The sequence below is a fragment of the Prionailurus bengalensis genome, chromosome A1, assembly GCF_016509475.1.
Source record: "Prionailurus bengalensis isolate Pbe53 chromosome A1, Fcat_Pben_1.1_paternal_pri, whole genome shotgun sequence".
Taxonomy (NCBI): Eukaryota; Metazoa; Chordata; class Mammalia; order Carnivora; family Felidae; genus Prionailurus; species Prionailurus bengalensis.
The window spans coordinates 181,590,078-181,604,993 of record NC_057343.1 but is presented as its reverse complement, the minus strand read 5'-3'; the positions used below and the strand labels follow the sequence as shown (position 1 = coordinate 181,604,993).

At 50.6% G+C, this 14,916-nt stretch overlaps 1 protein-coding gene across 3 annotated transcripts in view; it reads left to right on the top strand.

Moving 5' to 3' along the window:
* WWC1 (WW and C2 domain containing 1) overlaps positions 1–14,916 on the top strand; it is a 155,180-nt gene that overhangs the window by 110,108 nt on the left and 30,156 nt on the right. For all 3 annotated transcript variants that reach the window (XM_043596305.1, XM_043596319.1, XM_043596312.1), the window contains 6 exons: positions 6,140–6,229; positions 7,038–7,573; positions 10,589–10,697; positions 11,136–11,216; positions 12,125–12,211; positions 13,398–13,590. In XM_043596305.1, the coding sequence (XP_043452240.1) occupies positions 6,140–6,229; positions 7,038–7,573; positions 10,589–10,697; positions 11,136–11,216; positions 12,125–12,211; positions 13,398–13,590 (1,096 nt within the window). The remainder of the gene's footprint in view (positions 1–6,139; positions 6,230–7,037; positions 7,574–10,588; positions 10,698–11,135; positions 11,217–12,124; positions 12,212–13,397; positions 13,591–14,916) is intronic.

Below are 14,916 nucleotides of genomic sequence, written 5' to 3'. Positions count from 1 at the left end.
ATTTGCCAACTCGGTGACAGTGACTCACATGATAGGGACAAAATAGAGCATGTATACTCTTACTATATGTGATAGCCCTCTGATATTTTCTCTCTTTCATTCCTTTACATGACAACATGACCCGCTAAATTGATTTCACCTCATGCTAAGGGGTTGCAGTTTGTACTTTGAAAAACACTAATTTCGATGAGGGTGCAGAATGAGATACTGATAGGAGCCAAACAGGAAATACAAATGCTGGAGGCCCACCTGCTGATAGATTGGGTCACACTGGAGTGCACAGAACCCCCCTTGTCCCTCGTGGGTGCCAACTCCCACCACTGGCTGGTGGGAATTCAGGCCTTAGGCTGCCAGAGGTCCCCATATTTCAAGAAAAGAATTGTCTGTATTTTTAACTATTGACAACTAATTTAATAACTTTTAGTAATATTGTGAAGGCTAAATCACCTTCATCTGTGGGCTTGGTTTAACCCAAAAGCTACTGGTTTATGTTCTCTGGATAACAGACTTGATTTCCTTCACTGTCTCCCCAGCCTCCACACCCGCATGCACAGAACACAACCCTGTGTTCAGGGCAGGCCCTGCAGTCCTCAGCTTCTCATTCATTCTTTCATTCTGTCCGTCAGGGTATCGTTTCATTTATTTGAGAAATGGGCTTTTTTGGTACATATTTTCCGTGCAAGGCAGTTTGGAGGATTCAGAAATTAATAAGTCACAATCCCTGCCCCAGTGCCTTTAAAATCTATTCTAGTTACTTTCACTTTTTTAGGCAGCAGACTTCAGTGAGCAAGGTACCTACCCTTAAGGAGCTTAGAAGCAAAGGTAGTGATTTTCACATACGTGTGTGTGTTTGTGTATGTGTGCGTGCATGTGCATTTGTGTTTGGGGGTGAGAATGAGCAAGGAAATTCGTCTTTTCCAGTGAAATCAGAGGCAGAAGCCCAGTTTATAAAGCAGGTAAACTTGCCTCCAGCCCAGTGGAAGCGGGCCAGGAGTCCTAGGGGCCTGGATGTGCACTCTCTGCATCTCCCCTTCGGGAGCCTTCTGAGCTCTCTAGCACCCAGCTGACATCCAACTCCAGCACCTGAATAAACCCCCCTTGCACATGGTAGGGTGCCCGAGGGGTCACGTTGACCAGCCTCTGCCTGGCCTCTTGTAAGCACAGCAGAGTCCATTTATCCTTAAGCCCTTTCTCAGAATGGCTACCAGGGAAGTGTTTCTATCCTCCCCTGGAAGGGATGGCTGATGGGGTGACCCACCACCAGACAAGTGGAGGAGGAGGAGTAGGACAGGGCTTCCATAATTAGTGTTTTGCAGCCCTTGAAGCACCTGCTAGAAATCCTCAGCAGCAAGACTCTGTCCTGCTCTCCCTGGGGCTGCATACTTTGGGCAGAAGGCTTGTGTCTATATACCCTCGTACCTCCAGTGTTAGTTGAATAAATGGTTAGCCAGCCTACGCACACCCTTGCCAGGCTTCTGCGTGTATCTTCTGGCCTCTTCTAACAGTCCCCTGGGTCCCTCACTTATTCCCAGACTCTACAGCTTCCATGGGGAACCTTTCACTGTTGATGATGCTCACTGCCAGCAGCTGAAGAGAACACATTTCATGGCAGCCTTACTCCTTGTTGGATCAAAAAAGAAACCCATCCCACTGCTGACCCTGAGCAACTCATTGACCAATATGGACTTCAGTTGCCTGATAGGGAAAAAAACTATAACTACGTATTGAATACCTATATAGTCTGAAGGCAGGCAGTTGGATCAGATTGTGATTTGAGGCTCTTCCCTGCTATAATAATTTTGGTTTCTTGAAAGTAGGATTGGAGGTTATCTTAGAGACTCCTATGCTACAGGCAAAAGCCGCCACTATGTGCTAGACCCAGTATCCTGTATCATCTCATTTAAATCTCTCAGCAACCCTGAGACTATTCTCTGTTTTATAGGTGAGGAAACCGAGGCTCGGTCAACACCACATGGCAGAGCTGAGATTAGAACCCAGGCTTGCTGGCTCTGGGGCCCATGCTTGCTGAGGCCACTGCCCAGTCAAAAGGGCTTTTATTATTGTCTCAGCCCTGTCTTTCAAAGGTCCAATTGCCACTGAGAATGGCAAGTTTACACAGCCAGTCCAGGGAAGCCAGAATCCCCACCCCAAAGCAGTGGCTGAGCCAGGCATCCCAGAGGTCCCAGAGATATGTGCAGAGGGAAGCTGGGGGGGCATGTGGGTAGGAAGAAGAGAGAGCCTCAGGAAGGGTAGGGACAGTGCTGATGGCTCTGATCATCCTCCAGAGGAGAGAGGAGAAAACCAACCCAGCAATCTCTTGTCTGTGTCTACAGCTCTTTGCTTCTAGTCCCGCGTTTTTCTGTATGTGTTCATCCCTTGGACTCTGCTGTTCTCTGTCTAGGTCTCTTTCTGTCTTTTGTTTCTTATGTTCCTTTCTCTTCTCTCTCGTTGTCTCCTCCCAGCCTCCAACTGAGCGTATGATGCTCCTCACCCTCACACATCAGCCTCTCCACTCAAGGGGCCTTTGAGACGGACAGGAATAGACATACCCAGGAAGGAACCACAGACCTGACAAACCTCAATCACAGATCAGTCACAGTCAGACATCCCTGCACCCCATGCCCCCCCTCCCTTTCCGTGGGCCCTCACCACCACTTCTGAGAGCTGCTGTGCAGTCACAAAGGGTGCTTGTTAGAGTGTGGACTCCCTGGACTCCTCCCCAGGGACTAATTCCCCAGGCCTGAGATGTAGCCCAAGCTCTTGCATTTTTAACCAGCACCCCAGGTACTGAGCCACAGCTCGTGGGGATTCTAGCTCCACCTTCTGGATCCTCTTCCTACTTCCACGCTGATGCGTCCGTGGCTTCCCAGCATGTGCCAGGCATCACACACAAATGCCATATGTCCTGCTAAGCCCAACGCCTCTGCTAGGAGGCCTCGGCACCTGCATGTTGCTGCTGGCAGCTACGCCCCTGTGCACAGGAAGTTGAGGCCACCCGATTCCCAGTCCCCTTGGCATCCTAGCTGGGCTCCAGTGTGACCTGCATTTACTGCCAGAACACGTCTCTATGATCTTTCTCCCAGAAAACAGGAAAATGCAGGTAGAAATGGTGAGCCCCGGCTTGGTCTTATGGAGAGTCAGGAGATCCCACGGTCTTGTCCATTCCACTGAGAGTCGAGGATTTTATTCATTATGGGCTCCATCTGCCGGTCTGCTGCCTGCCCCACCAGCCCTAAGCAGGACTCTGGAAGAATAGCGCCAGGGATTGAGCTGGCCAAGGACCATGTCGAGTCCCTCACCACCTTGCTCAGTTGTCTAGAGCAAGCTCTGGTCTTCATTGCAGAGCCTGTGTTGGTGGAGGGATGGCATGATTAGGTTTTCCCATGAGAATGAACTCTTTTTCCCAGGCCGTAGGCCGGATTGGCTGTGCTCTGCAAACGGGTCAGTCATTCCTTCTCTAGCAGGGTGGCATAAGGGGATATGAGGCCGACAGTGGAACACATTTGTCTGTGGGAGATACAACGTCAAGCCTCCAACCAGTGCAGCAGCTCATAAACCTTGGTGTGCCTAAAAATCACCTGTGAGTCCTAATGGAGATGCAGATTCCTGAGCCCTGCCCCACACTTTCTGAGTCAGTTGATCAAAGTAGGCCCCAAGATTGAGCATTTAATAAGCACTCCTTCCTTTCTGCTACAGGAGGTCTGTGGACCACACACTGAGAACCATAAATCTAGCGGATACACGAGGGCAGCCCACATCATGCATTTGCTAGGGCACAGCCTTGCTTGATGGAGCCCCTTCCCTGTCAGATCCTGGGACCTTAGAGTGGGCTCACTCCAGCGGTTAGAGGGAGCCATTCCTGAAGCCAGCACACTGCTTAGAGCCCATCTAAGCTGCCCTCCATGCAGGATCTCAGGAGAGAACCTGAGAGATGGGCCTATATCCAGTGGTTACTTCTAAATGCAAGGATTTTGCCTCCAGGGAGATAGTTACTGAATTGGGCTTTAGTATCAGATATGAGACTTGCCTTGGTGCAGATCTTTGCTCCCAAGTTCCAGGACACTCCACCACACTCCCTGCATCTTCTCTGGGCCTTCTGGGCTCATTCTCTCAGGTTCCTTTACCAACTGTTGCTGGTCCATTCAACCTTGTTGTGCTGTTTATACTCAGAGCTTAGTCCTGGGCCCTCCCTTTTTTCCCCCCACTATATTTTACCCTAAGGCAGTACATTCGTTTGTTAGGTCTGCCACACCAAAGTACCACAAAATAGGTGAAATGTATTGTCTCACAGTTCTGGAGCCTGAAGTCCAAGACCAGAGTGCTGCCAGGATTGTTTCTTTGGAAGTTTCTCTCCTTAGCTTGAAGGTGGCCATCCATACATGAACGTCTACCATGACTTCACATGGTCCGCTCTGCATGCATGTCTGTGTCCTAATCTCCTCTATAAGAACACCGGTCATGTTGGATTAAGACTCATCCATATGACCTCATCTTACCTTAATTCTTTAAAGGCCTTATCTCCAAGTACAGTCACATTTTGAAGTACTAGGTTATTAAGACTTCAGTATATGACTTTGGGGGTAAGGGGACACAATCTGGTCCATAGAAGATGGTCATCTTTTTCATGTGGTCATCATGTGATGGGGGTCCCCCACATTTACAACAGCTCACCTGTTCAGTGTTCATACCCACACATCCATAAGGGAACTCTTCCCTTCCCCTGGGCTGCTCTGCCCATCACTCTCCCATCCCGACAGAAGCCATCTCAGATCCATTCAGTTGCTAGTGGCAGGGACCTCACAGTCTTCCTCTTAACTCCCTCGGCCTTGCCCCTCATCCAGCCCATGACCTTTCTCTGTCTGCTCCAACTGAAGCACACCATCATAGCCACCCCAACTCTTGTCCCTGTCTCCCATCCACAGCCTCCTGCCCATTTTTCTCACAGCAGCCATGATGTCTTTAAAATGAAAGAGGTCCCTGCTGTGATTCCCCTCTTGGAATGTTCTTTCCCCTGCGCTTTTCCTGGCCAACTCCTGCCCATCCTTCATATTAGATTAAATTTCTCTACTAGTCAGGAGAGGCCACCTGCGGTAGGAAACAACCCCCTAAATTTCTAGGGCTAAATACAGTAGAAGTTTTCCTGGCTGACAGGCAGCCTTATGTGTGTTTGGTCATTCAGGGACCCAGGCTCTTCCGTCTGTGGCACGAGCTCCTTTAGAGCCCTCCAGGGAGCAGTGGGGAAGATCCACCAACATCTCTTAACCACCTCAGCCTGATGTGCATCCTTTGCTCACCTCCTATTGGCCAGAACCTGGTCCCATGCCCCACCTACCCAGCTGCCAGGGAAGCTATGAAAGGTCCAACTGTGAGCCCAGGGAGCTCAGGACAGCACAGGCTAAGCCACAAAGTCACTTGCTCCAAGAATCCCACCTGCTAGTCTAAATTGGGTCTCTCCTGTGTTCTTTTCCACTATTCCGTACTTTTTATTCCTAAACCTTGACACACAGTATGTTCATTAGATATTCGATATTTGAGTATTTTTTTAATGTGTGTCCTCCCCCACCCTCCCCAGCAGAATGTGAGCTCCATAAGTGCAGAAACAAGTTCTGTTTTGCTTATATCTTTATCCCTAGTGCCAAGTGCCACCAGGTTCTCGTATGAGGTAGGCACTAAGCAAATATTGGTGGGTGAGTAGGGGCCAATGGATGGGAAGGAAGGAGGGAAAAGGAGGAGAAGGGAGGGCTGCTTGGGTGGAATTCTAATTCTACCACTAATCCTCCAGCGTTAAATTATTTAACTCTTAAGCGCCTCAATTTCCTCATATGTAAAGTGGTAAAAACCATTTTGCTGTGCAGGGTTCTTGTACAAATGAATGAAGGCAGTGTTACCCATTTCCTAGCACAGTGCCTGGTATATAGTAGGTGACGAATATAGCATTTCCTATAGGATCATATGTGGGAGCCATATCTCCCCCAAAGATCATAGTAAAACACTCCCAGAAAATTCTTGTGTGTTTGTGGATCTGCATGTACATCTTCACACGTATATGCCTGTGATTCTTCATCTAGGAAGATGGAGGCTGGATTCCCCACCCCCACCCCCCCCCCGTGCTCCCCACTCATGCCTTCTCTTCCTTCAGGTTAAAGTTAAACAGTAAGAGGAACCAGCTGGTGAGAGAACTGGAGGAAGCCACCCGGCAGGTAGCAGCTCTGCATTCCCAGCTGAAAAGGTGAGCGGTGGGCCACGAGTGTGGCCTTGGGGACAGCCAGACACCAGCACCCTGAGGTCGCCCAGGCTCTGCCCTTCCTGGGTCCTCCATGGCTTGAGTGTGGACATTTGGAAGCACAGTGGGCAGCTGGTTAGGCTGGTGGACTCGAGGCTGGTGTGGCATGGCCAGGGCAGGGTCCCTCACCTGTCTGCACTATGGTGCCCTCAGCCCTCCTGACAGCACTGCTGTCAGGTGCCATTCACATCTCTAATATCTGCCCACCTGCTTTGCCAACACAGAGAGAGCAGGCCTCAGGCCTGGGCCTCAGTGGGCAACAGTGTATCCCTGGAATTTAATATATTTTGTTCCATCAGATATTTTTAATCCTTGCCTTCTATTTGTCGTAAATGATGCTGCTTTTCCAATCCCACTTAGGGTGTAAAGTTTCCTTTTAAAATAAATGTGTTGAAGAGTAAAGAGTGAGTTTATTTGAAGAAAAATATCAAGAAATAGGGCTGGATTCATACAAGGAAACATAGTGTAAAAATGGACTACGGCCAGTGGAGGTTTGGCAAACGGGAAAAAGTGGACTTTTAAGGCCGCTGACTTGGATTGGAATCCCCCTTCTGCCACTTTCTGATTATGTGGACTTCTCAGAATGCCTTTTTAGTGAAATTGGGGTGCATGGTCTCCCCTGGAGACTGTCAAGAAGGTCCAACGAAATTAAGTGTTCCGAGCAGCCGTAGGGCTTCTCAGAGCCAAGAAGGAGGTTCAGGGTAGCCCATTTCCTTCTGTGTGTCCTCACCCTCTGTTGTCTTCGTGCCCCCAGCCTCTCAAGCAGCATGCAGTCCCTCTCCTCAGGCAGCAGTCCTGGATCCCTCGCATCCAGCCGGGGCTCCCTAGCCGCCTCTAGCCTGGACTCCTCCACCTCAGCCAGCTTCACTGATCTCTACTACGACCCCTTCGAGCAGCTGGACTCGGAGCTGCAGAGCAAGGTGGAGTTTCTGCTCCTGGAGGGGGCCACGGGCTTCCGGCCCTCAGGCTGCATCACCACTATCCATGAGGACGAGGTGGCCAAGACCCAGAAGGCGGAGGGGGGCAGCCGCCTGCAGGCCCTGCGCTCCCTGTCTGGCACCCCGAAGTCCATGACCTCCCTGTCCCCCCGCTCCTCACTCTCCTCTCCATCCCCGCCCTGCTCCCCTCTCATTGCTGACCCCCTGCTGGCTGGAGACACCTTCCTGAGCCCCCTGGAGTTTGACGACCCGGAGCTGAGTGCCACTCTTTGTGAACTGAGCCTTGGCAGTGGCACCCGGGAGAGGTACCGGCCGGAGGAACCAGGAACGGAGGGCAAACAGTTGGGCCAAGGTACAGAGGGGAACCATGAGGTGGAGGGGGGGGTGGCGGGCAGGGTAGGAACTGCACTCAGGCCTGAGTGCAGACACCAGTGATAATTAGGGCCATTTACCAACTGCTTTCTATTTGCCCAGGCTTTATGTGTGTATCAGTCCATTTATTCATTCAGGAGACATTATTTTTACGTACTCACTACGTTCCAGGTCCTGGGCTAAGAGTTTTTCCATGATGGATCCATTCATTCAATTGATATTAAGTATCTGTTAAAACTAAATGCCAGATCTTGTGCTAATGTCTGTACATGGATTCCTTCATTTATTCAGTCAGCATATGGGCCATGTGCCAGGCACAGGGTGACTCACAAGGACACAGTGTGGAAGACTGGCAAGCTCCAGGTCCCTGTCCCCAAGAAGCTTACATGCCATTGAAGGCACAGACATTAACTATACAACCAGACCAGTAAAGGCCCTAGGAGGAAAACAAAATGGGATGTGATGGGGCCTCTCAGGTCGGGGTGGAGCTGCCAGTTCAGACTGGGTTGTGAAGGAAGACGACATTTGGGTGAGCATTTAAACGGTGAGAAGGAGCCAGCTTTGGGAAAAGTAAGAGCAAAATCTCTGAGGCCACAGGTTAGAGGTCACCAGCAAACCAGAGAATCAGGAAGGGCCCAGTCATTTAAGGCCTGGTGGGCCATGGTAAGGAGTTTGGATTTTATCCTAATAGCAGCAAGGACCCATATGACCATTTGAAGCCAGGGAATGACAGGATCTGGCCCCCACTCTGCATGGGGTCAGAAAGAATATTTTGGTATAGATTGAGATTCAGGTAGGAATCTCTAAAACAGAAGATGATGATGGTGACAGTTATGATTTATTAGGAGAAAAATTCTTTAGCAGCCAGCATATATTATAATAGTTACATTTTATTGGGGTATGTTGTGTGACGGGCTGTGTGGTTTATACAGTGAAATAGGTTACTTCTGTTATGCCCATTTCACAGATGAGGAGACAGAGGTTTAGAGAGGTGATATCACTTGCTATAGGTCCCCCAGCCAGCAAGTAGGAAAGAAGGGATTGGAATCTGGGTTTTCCTGACCCCAGAACCCAACCTCTTTATTGTCACACTCCTCTCAGGATGTGAGGCAGCCCTGTGTGTTTATTCCTGGTACACTTCTGGTGCTCACTGGCCCCACCACACCCATCTGATGTGAAGGTCAGAACTGTGAGCAGGGTGCTCTGGGGATCCCAGGCTTTCCTGGCCATGACTTATTGAGTATAGGTATACAAGATACGGTCAGGACCACCTGCCCAGAACCCACACTAAGACATGTGCTGGCTTCGTGCGCACAGGGCTCCTGCTCCTGGCTCCTTGTGATGCCAGCTGGAAGAAGCTAGACCCATCTCAGCCATAAGGCTCCAGAAATGGGCAGGAGGGCTGCCGCTATGCCCAGAATTATCTCTTCGTGTGCAAGGGCTGGTGGGAGCAAGGGCGGGGGGGGGGGGGGGCGGGGGGGGAGACGAGATTTCCTGGTTAATTAAAGGGTCTGCTGGGTGATTGCCAGCCATTTCCTTAGAAGAGGTGCCGAGAGATCCCTGGGGCTCCCTCATCAGGAAGGGAGTCTTGCTGAGTGCTCTCAAACAAAAATAAAAACAGCTTCCTACTACAGCAGGTGGCAAACTTCAGAAAATTGTCCCCTGGAGAGGAGCGAGTGCAGGTGGAACCTGTAATGAGGCTCCAGAAGAGCTCTTGACATTCTGTCAAAGGCTGGCAATAAGCCAAGTCAGGGACCCAGCAAGGTGCTGGGAGTGACCCTCCTTCTCTCCCCCAGAGTGTCCTCAGTGCTTGTGGGCCAAGGACCACACATGTCTCAGGATGGCATTCCCTTCATGCCATCTCCAAAAGCCGTCCCTGCAGTGAGCGATGCCAGGCTGAGCTCGACACTAAGCAGGTTATGTGATTAGTGCCGCTGTTCAGTCAGCAGACAAATTAATCTCCTTAAGTGGTTTAGTGAAGGGTGGAGATGCATGGGTCTGAAGGCGGGAGGTCTCCGCTGGCCGCAGCAGGCATGGAACACGGGTTGGGAGAGCTGCACCCAGATGGCCACTTTGCTTCTCCCAGGCTCAATGTCACCATCCCTTTCCCCAGCCTGGCCCATCCCCAGCCTCTTCCCCAGGCTGCCCCAGGGCCTGGCACACAGCAGGCAGTCAGAAGTGCCAGCTGTGAGGTCGAAGGGCCTGAATCTGGTCTTGCCCCCCCACTGCATGGAGCTCAGGAGCCTTCCTATCCGTGCTGGTAGCTCTGAGCCTGGCCTGCCACGCCTCCAGCGCTTGTGACTTGAAGAAGGAAGGAATGTGCAGCATGAGCCAAGTGCCTGGTCTGAGCCCTGGGTCGGAGACCTTTGAGGCCCTCCATCAAGGGGAGGGAGCTGGAGAGCTGAGTTAGGAGTGGAATGGGACAGGCAGAGCAGGATAGCTCATGCTGAAATCTTCCCTTTTCTTCCACTTGCCCCTCCCAAGGGTCCAGCAGTTGTTACTTTGCCCCGCCCCGCCCCAGGTGTGTAGGGATTGATCTAGAAGGCATCACCATAGTGCTGGGAATGACCGTTGCAATAAGGATAGTGGTGCTGAATTTTACAGCGTTTTCCTGCACCAGTCTCTGTACTGAGGACTTCCCTATAATGTCTCATTGAGTCCCCCCAGCAGCTCTACCAGGTAAGTGTTGTTATTCCCATTTTACAGATAAGGAATCCAAGGGTTCGAGAGGTGAAATCCATGTCCCAGTGTCATGAAGCAGTAAGTGGTGGAGCTGAGATTTGAACCCATGCAGTTTGGCTTCCAAGTCTGGGATGCTAAACACAGAATCATCCGCTACCCCTTCCTTCACAACAAAGGAAGGCAGGACCTTGCTGTCGAGTTCAGTGGTGGTATTTGTAGGACTCTCTTGGGGCAGAGGGCAGATCATAAGTGTGTGTTGCAAAGACAGTGTCCTGGTTTCTGAATCCTGTCTTGCCATCCTTCCTTTCTCCAGCTGTGAATACAGCCCAGGGGTGCAGCCTGAAAGTGGCCTGTGTGTCAGCTGCTGTGTCAGATGAATCCGTGGCCGGGGACAGTGGTGTGTATGAGGCTTCTGTGCAGAGGTGGGTCCCTGAGTCTTGACTGTCTCTGGGAAGTCTGAGTATGCAGAGCCTGGGCCCCCTCAGGTATGTGGGAGGAACCCACAGAAGGACATGGCCAGGTGACTCAGCCCTGTGTGGTATAGGCTGAAGATGCAGACAGTGCTGCTCCTCCTGGGGCTGGGGGCACTTCACATTCGAGGGAGTGCCAGTTCCACGATTGCCATTAAGGAGTGTATGGCTGGGGCAGTTCATGCTGGAGGAAGTGCAGCCCCTTCAAGACAGGAATCCCGAGAAGTCGTGGGAAGGCGGAATCTGCAGGGAGTCTGAGCTGACCCAGACTTTCCTCCTTGAGGACCCGACTGTGCCCTCCCAGAGGGAACCCTGTTTCTGGAAGATGACTTTGGCCCCAGGTGACTGCAGGGAAGCCTGACCCTCCTTCTTCCCTGTGTTGCCTCTCAGACCGGGTGCTTCAGAAGCTGCCGCTTTTGACAGTGACGAATCCGAAGCAGTGGGTGCAACCCGGGTTCAGATTGCCCTGAAGTAAGTGACTGGGAGAGCAGGAGCACATGGGTGGTCAGCAGCATCTTCTCAGTTTTGACCTTCATGGCTGCCTAGGGGAGAAAGGCAGAACCAGCAGGACCTGCCGACACTTGTGGCCTCCTAACTAAAGAGGGCCATCCTTTCCCTCCCTCTCACCTCCACATTTTACCAAAGAGAAGAATGAGGCTTTGAAGACCTTGTTACTTGCCCCAACTCACTGAGCTGGCCAGTGGCAGAGCAAGACCATGACCAAGACCTCCTGTGCCTTGTTTTTTGGGGCCATTGTTGCTGTGGTTTTTTGGCTTACTGTCCCATTGAAGTTTCAGCCATTGGGGGCTGCAGCCCAGATTGTTGTTCCTGTGTTTTCCCTTGATGCAGGATGGCCACAATATTATTTTTGGTAGAAATTGCCAATATTCAAGTATCAAGAGATTTCACACAGCACAATCTTCTGGCTTCTCCTTAAACATTCAGACTGATAGGGGCACCTGGGTGGCTCAGTCGGTTGAGCATCCCACTCTCGATTTCGGCTTGCGTCATGACGGCACGGTTTCATGGGGTTGAAGCCCCGCGTTGGGCTCTGCGCATTGACCGCGTGGAGCCTGCTGGGGATTCTCCCTCTCTCTCTGGCCCTTCCCCACTCACACTCTGTCTCTCTCAGAATAAATAAATGTAAAAAAAAAAAAAAAAAAAGTAAACGGAAATCTAAGCTGACACTTCATTTAAAAATAAAAATAAAAATTGAGACCGGCAGGTCTGAACCTGCATCCCTACATGGCCCACAGCACTGAGCCTGTGCTCTCAGGTTCCCCACAGTCCCCCAAGCAGCCAGCAGCCACGTCTGTGATGATTAAGAGAGAGAGAAATGTGTTACTCATACGTGCTCCATATGTCCCTCTCCATTTCAGGTACGATGAGAAGAATAAGCAATTTGCAATATTAATCATCCAGCTCAGTAACCTTTCTGCTCTGTTGCTGCAACAAGACCAGAAAGTGTGAGTATGTGGCTGACAGGGTTTGTATGAGCCTCTCAACCTCTGCGGCCATCCCCGGGGTCACTTTCCTGCCCTTGCCCACTGCACCATCGGGCCCCGTGCATATTTCATCTGTGTGACCGTGATGCACAGTGTCAGTATTGTGAATGTGGATGTGGATACAGGCGTGATGGCAAACTCGCTGACTGGAACGAGAAGCACTGTAGGCAGCTTCAGTTCCTTCGCAAGCACATTGTGAGCACCTACCATGTGCCAGCACTAAAAGCGGGGTGGTGAGCAAATCCTTGCCCTTTGAACTTGAAGCCTCACGAAGAAGAGGGTCATGGCCCCTATTATCTGCTCTAAGCTCAAATACTGCACACAGAAAGAGGCCTGAAATTCTCAAGAGCCTGCGTCTGTCACTGTGCTTCTATTGGAAGGGCGTGATGGGTATTACCTTACAGTTGATTATACAGCAAACACCTGTGCCATTTGCCTGTTGGCTCTTGCCTTGGCAGACCAGGTTTATGTTTCATTGCATTCACCTGCCTGCAGGTTTCTCCTTTAGATGATAGGCATTGGGGCAGCAGCGGGAGCTTATATTTCTGAGGTCTGTACCCGGCCAGCATCTGAGTCTGTGACATGTGGGAAAGGGAAAGACAGGAGGAAAGCAGGACAAACAGAATAAAGAAGATTAGACACTAGGGTTGCCTTTAGTCATTTGCTCTTACAAACAGTGCCAGAACAAGTAACCTTCTCCATATCTCATTGGTACTTGTACAGTGGTATTTGTGGAAGAGTGTCTAGAAGCAAGGTGAATGGGGTCACAAGGCCAGTGCATCTGGAATTGTGTTAGGGTTGTCACATTCCCCTCTGCAGGGGCAGGAGCATTTTGCCTTCCTACCAGCAGCTGTATAAGGATTCCTGAGTGTTAACAATCTTGCTGATCCTCCTGTGCACAGAAGTTTGCACACTGTTGACCTCAGGTTCCATACTCTTTGAGGTTCTAAGGATTGGAGATTTGGGAGAAGGAAGAGCAATTGTTATCCTTGGGACCCTCTCTGCTTCCCTTACAAATATCTGCATAACCGCTTGAGAAATTACAAACTCCTCCACTGTTATTGTCTTAGGGATTTGCGGCAACAGTTTAACCCAACACATTATCCCAGACCCAGGCTGACTCAGGCTCTCCTCTGTCTCTCTCTAGGAACATTCGTGTAGCTATCCTTCCCTGCTCCGAAAGCACCACCTGCCTGTTCCGGACCCGGCCCCTGGATGCCTCAGACACTCTCGTGTTCAATGAAATGTTCTGGGTGTCCATGTCCTATCCAGCCCTTCACCAGAAGACCTTAAGAGTTGATGTCTGTACCACCGACAGAAGCCATCTGGAGGAGTGCCTGGTGAGGGCTGTGCCTGTCTCTCTGTCTGACTGTCTGTCCAGCCTTCTGTCCTTCTGGAGATTGGCCCACCTTGTATTTCAGGGAGAAGGCTTGGAGAAAACACAGGCTATAGTGTGAAGCTTGTCTTGGGTTCCAGGCAGGGACTGTTGCACAGGTGAACAGCATTGGCACACTCATTGAGAGCAGGGGGCGAGGAGGCGGGAAGCCCCTTTGTCAACCATGGAACTGCAGGGCTTCATCCCTTGTGCCGGAGGCTGCGTTGCCTATGACTCTTTAATTCTCAGTCTCAGTTTCCTTATCTGTAAAATCCAGCTAACACTGCCCACCTCACAGATGGTTCTCTGAGGATTAAACGAGGATTAAAGCTGTGTTTCTGGAATTTGAACATGCACACAAGTTACCTGGGGGTCTGGTTAAAATTCAGATTCTGATTCAGCAAGTCTGGGGCAGTAGTGGGGGCAGGCACCAAGAGATTCTGCATTTCTGATAAGCTCCCAAGTACTGCTGATTGCCACTGGTCCCCATAGCAAGGATGTAAAACAACAGTGTGTCTGCACATACTAGATGCTCACTGACTATCAGTCCCCTGCTCTCCTCAGCTGGGGTACAAAACAGCATCATTGCCATTTATGTTGTTGATGTTACTACTGACAGTAATGCAATAGCATCCATAGATTGAATGCAGTTTATGTGGTGGGCATTGAGCTAAGCCCCTTATGTGTAGTTTCTCTATCTGACCCTCACTAAAATCTTATAAAACAAGTACTGTTATATCAGTGAGGAAACCGAGGCAGAGAGAGGTAAAAGAACCTTTCCAAGGTCACACAGTCAAGAAGAGCCATGAGCAGTTAGAAGCTAGGCAGCTCGCCTTCTGCAGCCCACCCACATCAGCCCCTTGGTGTTTGTACCAGCATGGTGCTCCCTGGAACCCACAGGTAGGACAGTGACTGAAGACTGGTGAGCATGGTAGATATTGGGCACCAGAGCAGAAAGCTTTTCCAATCCCAGGCTCTTCTGTGAAACATTTCCTCAGCCCTGGGAATTCCTCAATGAGAAGAGACTCAATCCTATTTTCTTCTCCTAATTGGATGTCTTTTATTCCTCCTTCCTAATTGAAGTGTGGCCATTGCTGGTTGCCATGGCAGCAGCCAAAGCGCTCATCCCACTGTGGCTTGTCTCTGTCTGTGGCCAATGGGAAATCTACTTTCCCGTATCCTGTGAGGATATAGAGTGTCAGGCTGCCGTGTTTTGGTGGCTAGAGGAGTAAGCGAGGAAGTGAGACACTAGAAAGGCCGTGTGCTCCCACACGGTCTCCCTACACTGCTG